At 50.6% G+C, this 12,677-nt stretch overlaps 1 protein-coding gene across 1 annotated transcript in view; it reads left to right on the plus strand.

Annotated features, from left to right (window-relative positions):
- The first annotated feature begins 879 nt into the window (after positions 1 to 879).
- The window catches only part of GRIN2A (glutamate ionotropic receptor NMDA type subunit 2A), a 369,848-nt gene continuing 358,050 nt past the window's right edge, over positions 880 to 12,677 (plus strand). Inside the window, exons 1-3 of the mRNA XM_034670381.1 lie at positions 880 to 1,795; positions 2,358 to 2,548; positions 3,991 to 4,422. Coding sequence (XP_034526272.1) covers positions 4,009 to 4,422 — 414 coding nt within the window. The 5' untranslated portion in view covers positions 880 to 1,795; positions 2,358 to 2,548; positions 3,991 to 4,008. The remainder of the gene's footprint in view (positions 1,796 to 2,357; positions 2,549 to 3,990; positions 4,423 to 12,677) is intronic.

Genomic DNA, 12,677 nt, shown 5'->3' on the forward strand with positions numbered 1-12,677 from the left:
AAGCTTCTCTACTCTTTGCTGTATTTCACACAACCCACCATTTTCATTTACCTTCCAGAATTTCTTCCATTCTTTCTGTCTTTTGAATTAGTAAAACTCCAGAGAACTTAACATACAACAGCCAGCTCAATAATAAACCCATAATTCTCTGAACTGTGTCCCGTTCCTGTCTCCATTTCAGTAGTCAGTATTCAGCATTCCTGGAAAGAAGCCCTTCTCTCCTAGGCCACTTTGTAGGGCCCTCATGTTGATCAAGCACCTACTATGTGCTGGACTTTGTTGGCTCCTTTACCAAGGCTATCTCGTTTTCTTTCTGAAATAACCCTGAGAAATAGATATTCTTACTGTCTTCACTTTTCAGATTAACAATTGATAAGGGAAGATAAATATAGAGCAAGCCCAAAGGTGACATCAGGCTGATGAGTGGAGGATGCAGGGTTAGAAAGAACATTGATTGCAAAAACCTCATATAATTTAAGGTCCTTTTCTTTCCAGGGCCTGAGGAAAGGAAAGCAGGGACCAGGGAGTTGGAAGGAGAGATACAGCTGAGTGTAAAAAGGTCAAAGGTCCTCACTTGACAATGTTTTTCATGCTCAGTTGCCAGAATTCAAGCCAGCCAGGCCTCACACACCCAGGCAGTCCCATGCTCTCTGGCTCACCCCTGCTGGTAGCTTAGAAGTGGCAGCTTCAGGGCGACTTTTGTTTGATCTAACTTAGAAAACAAGAAGGAAGCAAGTGGGGGATGTAGAGATGTCTTTACTTTTAGGATTCTGGCTCCCTGAGATGAGAGGAGTGGGTTCCCTTCCGGGGGTGGCGATGCACTGGGAGAAGCACTAGAGCAGATTCTGTGGGGTGTGTGTGTGCGTGTGTGTGTCGGCGCGCCTGTGCGTGGAGGGGGATTGCTGTACCCAGCGCGAGGCACTGGGGGAGGAGGAAGCGGTAGCACAGATCTGAATAATTGATTCTTCAGCCGCACCAGACGCCCAGGAGCGGGCGGAGAGCGTGGTTTCAGCACCACGGACAGCGGCACACCGCCGCAGGCACCCCCTTCGCCAGGCAGCCGCCTATCCTGGCTCTGTCGCCGCCGTGCGCTCCGGGAACGGGTGGCCGTGCTCCGCACCGCCGCCGAGGGACTGCGGGGTCTGCCTCGGCCCGCCTCCGGGGAGGGCGGCTACGGGCGGGAGATGCTTTCACCCACTGGAGCTCCAAGCCTCTCTAGCTGTCGCGGGGGCTGCTGCGTCTAGTCGACTGAGAACAAGTCCTTAAGTTGGCGTGGGGGCGCCCCTGCCTTCCTCCTCCTCTTCCTCCGAGGCGACCGCAGCAGAAGCACGCCCCAGAAGCTCGGCTTTGGCAGTGCTGTGAACCAGGGTGGCTAGGCGCTCTCCGGACTCCCGTCGGGAAATGGGGAGCTGAACGCCTGGAGGCGAGCTGGCCCCGCAGCGAAGGGCCCAGAGGGAGCTGCCATCCCCCGCCCGCGCCTCTCTCCGGCGGGGACCGCGGGGATCCCCGGCCACACTCGCGCGCGCGCTCCCACACTCACTCACACACACACTCGCCCTCACACACCACCAGCCCGGAGCCTGGGCTGCAGAGAGGGCTCTCGGGCGCGCTCAGAGGACCGGGCAGCTGTTGTCCGGAGTGGGGCAGGAAGCCGAGCTCTGGCTTTTGGAGGGAGGCGCCGCGGGGTTGGCCGGAGCATGGGGCTGGGTGAGCGCTGAGAGTCGCGGCCGCAGCCATCAGCCCTGGAGATGACCAGGAGCGGCCACTGCTGAGAACTATGTGGAGAGAGGCTGCGGTGAGTGCTGGCGCGGGACGCGGGGCCTGGGCGGCCCCTTTAGGGAAAAGACAGTGGGAGGCCTGAATAAGAGGGGGCGGCAGGACCTAAAGGGGGTCGTTGCGTGGAAATGATCGCACCTCCCTCGGGGATCCAGGACCGCGGGAGCCCGAGTCCTTCCCTCCCCCTCTCCTGCCGGCTCATCGCAAACTCAGCCAGCCGCCCCCCCCCTTTCTCTCCCTACCCCCTTCGCTCAGCAGCTCCCGGCCGAACAACTCCCAGCAGCCGGCGCCAGGGAGGTGGTAGGGGGTGAGGGTGGAGATGCCCAGTTAGCTTCTCGTGCGTGGCCAACCTGGGGCTCCGGTTCTCCTGTGCGCCCCGAAGCGGAGCTCTCCATATCGACCGCAGGGTCTGAGGATCCGCACAGGGGGTCTTGGTCACGGAGCTTCAGCTCCCCCTCTGCGGTCTAGCCCCCTGTGCGCACAGGGGGCTGTCAGCATTGCGGACTTCAGCCTGCCCCCCAGTCCCCTTTCCCCTGCCGGTGGGCTGACCCTGCTTCTCTGTCTCTTCTCCACCCCGGTAGAGCCCTGCTGCAGAGCCTCCGGCTGGGATAGCCGCCCCCCGTGGGGGCGATGCGGACAGCGCGGGACAGCCAGGGGAGCGCGCGGGGGCCGCAGCATGCGGGAACCCGCTAAACCCGGTGGCTGCTGAGGCGGCCGAGATGCTCGTGCGCGCAGCGCGCCCCACTGCATCCTCGACCTTCTCCGGCTACAGGTACGCCCCAGCGGGAGACCTGGGCTCGGCCGGCCGGGGAAGAGGAAGACTCGACCGGAGAGAGAGCGGGAGCAGGATCAGGAGAGAGGGAGAGGAAGCAAGAGAGGGAGAATCTGTAGCGAGGCGCGGAGGAGCACCAGGGGGCGCTGCGGCTCCGTGCTCCGCGGTGCTCACCCGAAGAGTGCCTCGGCCAGAACGAGTTCTCCCCAACTTCCCCTGGCTCTGGCAGCGCCAGGCCCGAGGGGCGCGCGCCTGTGCACGCGTGCACGACTGTGCTGGTATTTGCAGGCACGCGCAGTTGTGCACCTGGTGCGATACATGTGTGTGCTCCGACTGAGGACGTGTGCGGACTCCGGATGGCGGTGGGCACCGCTACGGCGGCCTGTGGCTGTGCGCAGAAACGCGCGCGTGCCTGTGAGGTTGTGCAGCCCACTGCCCACATGCCCCTAAGACTTGGTAACAGGATCTGGGGTGAAAAGCCTGGGGAGGGGCTGTACAGTTCACGTCCGTCGGAAAGCTGCTTAGGAGCCTACCTTTCCCCCACGCACGTTCTCTGCCAGCTCCCACGCGCCGGCCCACGGGGTGGGGGGACGCACCTCCTCTCCTCTCCGGGATTCTGCATTGCTTGTGGCGCGTGTGAGAGAGGGCGTGTGTGTGCCTCTGTGTGTGTGCACGCGCGCGTGTAGGGGGCGGGCCCTGGGGCCCGCCTTCTGTTGAGTGGAAATCGCTTTACCGCCCCTACGCGAGGTGGGGCCCGCCCTAATTTCCCCCCAGGCACCCGGAACCCTGGGGCGCACAAGTGAGTGTCCTCAATCCCATGCACTTGGGGGGTACCCTGCAAGAGAGGAATCGGGTCTGCCCCGGGTGCCCTGTGGAGCCAGGTCTGTGCTGCACCGGGCGGGTTCACGGGGGGTGGGGGGGGAGGGCGTCAGTCGACTAGCCCAGCTCCGGAGCCGGAGCCGGGCTGCAGAGTCTCAGCACCGCCTCCGCACGCGGGGGCTGGTCTGTAGTTCCTCCTTGTGAGTAGGGGGCGGGGTTGGTAACTTGGTCTGCACTAGGCAGGTGGGAGAGGGGTGGGTGGAGGGTTTGCTCTGGGCGCCTACGCTCAGGGGCTGTGGTCCACAGCTAACTTGGGGGTGTGGTGGGACATGTGGGCAGAGTTAGGTATGGAGAAGCAGCTGCAGACGGGGTGAGAAGGAGGTTGGATGCAAAGATGAACTTGGGGACAGGGATGGAGAATGAGGTCGGATTGGAGTTGTGGATAGAGTTGGGTTGAGGGATGTGGGTGGCATCGGGAATGGGGAATGGAGTCAGTGACTCTGTCAGCTCTCTCTGGGGACGGGCTCTATACCTGGCTCCTAGAGCCAGGGACTGGGGCAGTAATCCCTTTCCTCTAGAACCCTTGCTCCCCACGGCCCTGACTCTCCCTCTCCACCTTGCAGGGACCGTAAGTGGCGACTATGGGCAGACTGGGTTATTGGACCCTGCTGGTGCTGCCGGCCCTTCTGGTCTGGCGCTGTCCGGCGCAGGGCACGGCGGCGGAGAAGGGTCCCCCGGCGCTGAACATTGCGGTGCTGCTGGGTCACAGCCACGACGTGACGGAGCGTGAACTGCGAAACCTGTGGGGCCCCGAGCAGGCAGCAGAGCTGCCCCTGGACGTGAACGTGGTAGCCCTGCTGATGAACCGCACAGACCCCAAGAGCCTCATCACGCATGTGTGCGACCTCATGTCTGGGGCGCGCATTCATGGCCTTGTGTTTGGGGACGACACCGACCAGGAGGCCGTGGCTCAGATGCTGGATTTTATCTCTTCACAGACTTTCATCCCCATCCTGGGCATCCACGGGGGCTCATCTATGATCATGGCTGACAAGGTAAGTCGGGGAGGTGATAGGCTGCCGGGACCCGCGAGTGTACCAATCATTCCGCACCCACCACAGGTCTTTGGGACCCTCTGGCAAATGTTTTGATCTGAAAAAGGGTCGTGGTCACTGGCCCTGGTGAGAGCCAGGTCCTGCCTCTCCAATCCAGAAATGAATGGAAATGCCTTTTTCTTTGGTTCTTAAAGTGGGGTACTCAGAGGCACCTTGGGTGTGCCAGGAAGAACTCAGAAAATGCAGATGTGTAGTGGGATGGTGGAACAGTTGGAGGTTTCCAAATAGTGCACAGAGGTGAGCGTGGGGACACTTGCAACACTATGGCTCATGTTTCTATAATATCAGTTTTACCCAATTTGTGGGAAAATGTCATTTTTTCCCTCTGTGGTAAGTGACTAAAACTATTTTTAAAACGATTAAATGTGGGTATGTTATGGAATAGAATGCATAGTTTTTAGGTAAAGCACAAAAGGGCAGAGAAATGTCATGCTTCCACAGACTGTCTGCAGTTGGGGGAAGAGGGGTTGAGTGCACTCCTGGAGGTGCCCAGGAGAGTGTTCCTCTAAGGACTGAGTAGAGAGAACTGACGGCAGACCTTGAGCATGGAGGACCTGGCATTTTTGTACATGTTCCCTGAGTGGGGCTGACTGGGGCAGATGGAGGGGTTGCCTCCCTAGGATGGGTTTTGCTATGAAGTTGGAGAGTGAAAGAAGGTATGTCCACATCTCTTGGCTTAGAATGAGAGGTAAGGTCTTTCTGTGGACCCTCTGAGAGTGTTGGTTTGGGGAAGAGGAGAGAGAGACTTCCAGACTGGGGTGAAATGTTACGAGGGTCTGATTTGAGGGTCATGCAGAAGCGGAGGGACGGAAGAGGGTCAGAAGGGAGAAGCAAAGTGAGGAAGGAGAAAAACCTGGAGTCATGGGTGCACTGTATCTCTAAGCCCCAGGAAAGGACTGGGGTGGGTTAGGAAGGGGAGCAGGGGGTGCGTGTCCTTGTGTGCCATGGTCCCCCACCCTGAGACCTTCTTAGAGTGTGTTCCTTAGATAACAGGAGACATCCTAATGGAGTGAGCAGACATTTGTCAGAGCACTTTCCTTCTGACGCTCTCAAAGCACTTTTATAAATTTGTCAAATCAGGTTCTGCCTCTGCCTCAGCAATTCCCACCAGCTCCTTTGGGAACAGTATTAATTCTTTCACGTCTCCTGGGCTGCAGCACATTCAGCCGAAGTATACAACCGATGCAGTATCTTATTAAACATTCATTTTAAATGGTTTGCAGCCTAGCAGAATTTCTACGTGTGGCTGAGCATTTTCCCCGCCACCTCTCAGTTTTGGGGGTCTCCTTTCTGGAATGAAAAAGGTAGGGAACGGCTGTGCCCTGCCACCAGTTTTTGGAACTGGGAAAGGTCTTGGAGTCTCCTAGAGCATCCTACAGCTTTCAGATGAAGTGCCTGGGGCATAGGGGGCAGATAATGGCTTGGCCGAGGCCACACGGTGGGCAATGGAACTAGATCTGCTTTCTGTTCTCAAGCTGTGATCTCACATTCCAGCAAATCAAGCCTATTCTTTAACTTTGTCATCCCATCTTCAAGAGGGTCAAGGAATTACTCTCATTTTATAGGAGGTTATAAACCATGGGGAGGTTCAGTGAATCAGAGCCTAGGGCTTGTGCATAAGGAATGACCTTCTGACGAAGGCATGAAAAAGGAGAACTGCAGTTTCTAGCAGGGGTTTGGAGTGTGATTTGGGGATCTAATATTACCACTGACCCCTCCTCCCTTCTGAAGTTTTGACCAAAGAAGCAACACACAAAAGACAGTAGCCATGTTGAAAGTAAAATCTGTGAATTGACTAGGGCCCAGCATGATCAATGGGGAAATCTGGTGAAATCTGACTTGGAGAACGTGTCTTGAGGCTGAGAGGGCTTTGCTGCAGGTGTGTGGCTCACGCTCTTACCTGAGTTACGCATTGGCCTGGAGGCAAAGGAGCAGGAACAGAGAGTGAGCTCATAGTTGAGCACTCATTTGATATACAGTGACCCTGCCCACTGTGAATGTCAGGCTCTGACCTACTGGACCAGCAGCTGCTCCTTCCTTAAAGGGGTGTTAGAAAGGGAGCCTTGTGGGTATGGGTGGCAGCATCCAACGTTTCTGTAGAATAAAACTGCCTTATGGGGATTGGACAAGAGCATGACCCCACTTAATGGTACAGAAGGAAAAGGGAATCAAGAAATGGTAAGAGGAAAATGAGAAAGGACATTTTCAGAGAAATCAAGATTAGAGAGAGATGTAAGAGGGGATGAAGGGGAGAGGAAGGAAAATGTAAATTGGTTTGAAAATGGCGAAGGGACTTGGTTGCTCCTTATTCTTGTCAGGACTTGCCGAGTTGGTCTTGGTGGTAGGGAATCAAAGAAGTGAGCGCAGATAATGTTGGGGTATATGTTGGGCCCCATGTGTGGGATGAGCAGGTGATGTTGAGAGGAGGTGGGTTAAAGAGTGGTATTTTGAGAAACTTGGATGTGTTAAAAAAAGAAAGAGATTGTCTGAGATGTGAACAGCCCTTCCTTCCATTAGTAGCACTTCTAGTTGGCTTGTGGCTTTGCCACCTGTTTCTTTTGGAGCTGAACGCTGAATGCAGTTTGTTTGGCTCCGAAGAAGCAGCCATGAGACATGTCTAAACCTCTACCTTGCTTGGTTGAGTGTGCCAGTGGTGTTATGGGCACAACGTCTGATTCTCCCCAGACTGAAAAGGCCTTTCTGTCTCCCCCTAAGATGATGTTCATTTGGTAAAGCCCAGAACATACTTGTGTTGTTTTCACTTCCAAATTGGTAACATGATAGTTGATAGTGTCCCTGTGGATAGGAATGGTAGTTAATTTGATTATCAAGTAAATTCAACACCTCCCCGCTCCACCATTTTTACCTTCCCCTCAGTCTACTTGATCCATTGGAAAAAAAAGAACAAAGCCTCATAATAACTGAAATGTGTAAAATGGCAGATTTTTGTGGTGTTAATTTACAATACAGATGCTAATTTTTCCTTCTATGAATGGATGGTCTTGAAATATAATTAATTTAGAAGTGACAATAATGGTCAATGTAGAAAAAGTTCTAATCTTACCTTGGTTTGGCCATTTTGAATGGATACACCCTTGTTGCAGCAATAGCCCCTAATAACTCAGGCGTATGCTCTGGACCTTCACATTTCTACGTAGTGTCCTCACAGCCTCCACCCTCTCCTCTATTTCTCATGTCTCCATGGGGGAAAAGGCAAGGCTTAGATTTTAGCTGCATCTATCCGTGTCGGTACTTCTGGGACTCCATTTCATATGACATTTCTATCCATACCTCATCTCCTCTACTAGAGTGTAAGTTCCTTAAGGACACACTTTTTTTTTTTAAAGTATACTATGTGTGTTTGAAATAATGAATACTCCTTCTCCACAGTTTATAAAAATAATGTTTCATTGTAGGCCGCTTAGAAAGTATATTAATGTTTAAAGAAAAAATAAAGTTCTCTGCTCTAAGTTCTGTCACCAGGAGTAACCACAGTTGGACATGTGGGTCCATTTCCTTTTAAGCTCTATTTAGTTAGTTATCAGTTCAGGATTATACTGTATATATGGGATGGGGTTTTTTTTGTGTTTTTTTTTTTTTTTTTTTTTTTTTTTTTTTGTACTTTGCACTCTGTGGGCTTTTTTTAGTCAGAAGATCCAGGGTTTTCTTTAATTCCGGAAAAAATCTCAGCCATTATGTGTTGGATGTTTCCTCTCCAACATTTTCTCTGTTCTCTCCATATGTAGTTTCTTGATCAGTCCTCCAGGTATCTTAAATTAAACACTTTTTTTTCAGTTCTCTGTCTCTCTGTGCAGTGTTTGGGAAGATTTCCTCAGTTCTATACTCCAGTTAACCAGCTCTTTTTATTTGTATCTGGTCTCTTATTTTGCCTATCTGTTGAGCTTTTAATTTCAATAGTGGGTCACCATATTTCCAAGATGAATAATTGGCCCCTTTTTATACCTTCCTGCTTTTTTTGTTTCATAAAAAACCTCTTTTCACTTTGTGAATGTAAATCCTTCCTCTGTCCCTTTGAGGATTAAAAAAAAGTACTGCAAAGTCCATCTCTGATTGCTTTAATATCTTTGTTTCTTCAGGTATGAATTCTTTCATTTTGTAGATTCTGATCATTGGATGTCCTCATATGTCCTCTAATTTTTGTTTGTGAATTTTTAAGGTGATTTTATGATTTCTTCTGCCCTATGTCTGCAAGGGTATGTGCTTTTAAAGTAAAGCTCATGTCAACAGGTAAGCTCAGAGCTCTCTCCCTGCTCTCTATATCCTGTGGTACAGGCTTGGGTCCCAGTCTCATGTAAGTTACTTCATTTTGGCTCCTTGCCACAGACAGGGGCATCCTTTTTGGCCGTGACTCCTAGCAGCATGATTCCAGGTACAGTTTTCTCTCTTATCCCCTGGGTAGGTGTTGGGACCTCTGCTTCCATGGCTCATGTTGAACCCATCCCCCATGAACCATGTGGCTTTGATTCCTACTTGAAATTGTAGAGTCCCATCTTTTGATTCATTTCTTTTCAGGGAGTCCTCTTTATTTTTGATCTTTGATTCCCTTTTCCTATTTCCAAGCAGTACTATGTAAATTTTAAAACATCTAAAGATTTATCTATAAATTCTGTGTCTTAGGAGCAGAAGAGAGAGGTTACTGACTGTGTTAATTCTGATTTTGACCCAGTTATATTTCACATCCTGCTTTTATTTTTTTCAAACTTGATTATGTATTCATGGAATTTCCCCTTATTGTTAAATAGACTTCTCAAATATTATTTTATTATTTATTATTATGTATTATTTGTATATTTAAATGCTTTTTAAAAAAGATTCTATTTATTTATTTATCTGACACAGAGAGAGAGCACGCGCACAAGGAAGGGGAGTGGCAGGCAGAGAGAGAGGGAGAAACAGGCTCTCTGCTCAGCAGGGAGACCAATGCGGGACTCGGTCTCAGGACCCTGGGCTCATGACCTGAGCTGAAGGGAGTCGCTTAACCAACTGAGCCACCCAGGTGTCCCCTCAAATATGATTTTAAATGGCTGTGGAGTATTCTGTTTATACCATGATTATTGAAACTAATATTTCTATTTTTCCACCTGTAGTAAGGTTGACTTCTGGTTCATATGCATGTTCTTTTTGGCACCTTGTGCTGATCTTGCCCTTTGTATTTGTTTCTTGGTAAACGTTTGTTGATTGAATGAATCAAGTTATAGGTTTTGATGGCAGCTTGCTGCAGTTCCCAGATGAACTTACCACACTGTGGTTTGGGGCTTTCTATGCGGTATTTGTTCTCTAAATGCTGACTGATTTCAGAGGTGTATGCAAATTCTCCTCTTCTTTCTAGTGGGTAGGTAATTACTAGCCATCCTTGGGATTACCAGAAATGGGGGGGGGTTCCATACAAAAGGCCCGGATGGTGATGCTGAGTAATAGGTCATCAACAGGAGGTGGAACTTTCTCTTATAATGTGGCAGCTCCGGAGTTTGGCTGTGAGTGAAACACTGAAAGCTCATGGAAAGGGCAGACACGCACATCGGAATGTTGGTGGAGCCCACTCAGCTCCCGCTATGGAGACATCGGGTAGTTCCTGAGAGAGTGGGGAGGCCTATCTTTAGCCTTTGCGATGAGGCATGTCAGATGCAATCATCTACTCCTCCTTACATAAGTCATCGGAGAGCAAAAGACATCACCCTGAAAGCATGACTAACTTTCCAAGTGGCCCTTGGGGGTCATTGGTAATCGCCTGGACTCTCGATAGCTGTGTTTGGGGGGTTCAGAGGGGGCGGTGTTTGTGTTCTATTTGGTAGCCCCAGGTGGGAAATGCTTCTCTAGATGGACTGATGGGAGCAGGGGGCTAAGGAGGCTAGGGAGGGAGGCTGAAAGGGGAGAGTGTGAGAGAAGAGGAGAGGAGAAATACAAATAGAATCTTGGGTTTGTAATACGGAGTGATGCCTTCTGGTAAGGCCATCATGAAAACAAGAGGTCATAATGTCATTACCTGGTGTGTTTTGTTTGTCCTGCGCTTCCTGTTTATTATTCAAATTTGAATTAGTTGCCAGCATTAAAGTTAGGAGGCATCACATTCTTAAAAAAAAAAAATCTGAATTTCGTGCTTCATTGGAAAAAGTCAGAAGGCCAGGGAACACCGGTCCCATCTTCCCCCTCGGCAGGCAGCAGCTGGCTGGAGATGACTAGCACCCGTACCCCCGCAGGCCAGGTGCTCTTCCTTTGCTCGTTTCTCCACTTGCCCACTTCACTCATTCATTTTAGAGACTTGACCCTGAAGGCATTGGAGTTTGGGATCCCCGATGTAGGTGAAGAATATAGCTGATCTTTATTAGGAAAGCCTTCCCTGGGCATTCTCGTTCTCTTCCAGGGACTGCTTCTTAGTAGGTGGAAATTCCTGATGTGCACGTGGCCAGGCTGCTTTGTTCACTCTGTCATCACTAATGTACTATAGCACTTCTGAGCCCACAGGCCTTAAACCCTTCTCAACACGGTTCTGCAGGAAGCCACTCCCAACCAACGTGAGTCTGAAGGCCCCAGAAAACCTTGGACAAAAGGTCCGAGGACCTAAATTCCATTTCCAAATAACAGTGTGACCTGGAAAAACGCCCGTCAGCTTTGTGGGCCTTAGGCTTGCCTGTGAAATGAAGGTTGGGGTGATACCATCTCTGAGACCTCTTCCAGCTCTGGAAATTGTTATCCCTTCGAGAAAAGGCCCACAAGAAACATGCCAAAATGTGAGCAGGGATAGACTCATGGTTATGTCAATCTTTGAAATGTCAGTCTATCATGGTTAGTAAGTTGAACCTTTGAGTTAGGTTGTCTGAGTTTAAATTCAAGCTTTCACTTACCAGCTGGATGATCAGGGGGAAGTTCCTGAACACCTCTGAGCCTCAGGGTCTTCTGTTTGTTTGTTTCTGACCCCAGCCTGCCCTCAGTGTCTTCATTTTTGAAAAGGAGACAGAAATAGTACCTACTTCATAGAGTAGCTCAGTGCTTGGCTCATAATAAATACTCCAGGAACGCTCCTGGTATTGTGTCTGTATTTTGTAGCTTTTATTTTTGTCAAATGCACATGCGCTTTTTAATCCCTGGAGAAATGATGAAGGGTGATGTGGGGATGTGATGGTGAGCCCCACAAGAAAGCGGGGATGAATCCTGTAGCACTCTTAGAATTGGACAGTCCAACATGAACCGATTCACTTTTCTTTAATATGAATGTGAAGAGGACTATGAATTTCCTGGGACAAGAAGGCACTTTGAGTTCTGCAGACTTGCCGGGGGCTTTATCCTGGCACACTGAAGGTAAATGTTGCCAGTGCAGAAATGACCTCAAGAGGAGCCAGTCACAGTGAGCTCTGCAGTAAATAACTCCCCCGATCGGACCATATGTTTGCACCCGGGCTTAGGGCTTCAGGGTGTGGACAGACACAGTTTCTCATTTTGTCTCAGCCAAGGATAAAATAACTCAGTGATAGCCCGGGGAACCTGGCAGCCCCAAAGGTATTTGATTAAAGAACCCTTATGTGCTTATTCTTACGCTCTTACTTTATCGCCTTCTCAAGTTAATGACTGTGAATCCAGCTGGTTGAGGCAAGGGGCTTAGATTCAAGGACAGTCGATTTTGATGTTAATATTTTGGTTGTCTTCATGAAAAAATGTTCAAGATCATTAGCCATCGGGGAAATTCAAATCAAAACCACACTGAGATACCACCTTACGCCAGTTAGAATGGCAAAAATACAAGGCAAGAAACAACAATTGTTGGAGAGGATGTGGAGAAAGGGGATCCCTCCTACATTGTTGGTGGGAATGCAAGTTGGTACAGCCACTCTGGAAAACAGTGTGGAGGTCCCTTAAAAAGTTAAAAATTGAACTACCCTATGACCCAGCCATTGCACTACTGGGTGTTTACCCCAAAGATACAGACGTAGTAAAGAGAAGGGCCATATGCACCCCAATGTTCATAGCTGCATTGTCCACAATAGCCAAATCATGGAAGGAGCCGAGATGNCAACAGATGACTGGATTAAGAAGTTGTGGTCCAGGGGCGCCTGGGTGGCACAGCGGTTGAGCGTCTGCCTTCAGCTCAGGGCGTGGTCCCGGCGTTGGGGGATCGAGCCCCACGTCAGGCTCTTCTGCTATGAGCCTGCTTCTTCCTCTCCCACTCCCCCCGCTTGTGT

This window comes from Ailuropoda melanoleuca, chromosome 10 (genome assembly GCF_002007445.2).
Source record: "Ailuropoda melanoleuca isolate Jingjing chromosome 10, ASM200744v2, whole genome shotgun sequence".
Lineage (NCBI taxonomy): Eukaryota > Metazoa > Chordata > Mammalia > Carnivora > Ursidae > Ailuropoda > Ailuropoda melanoleuca.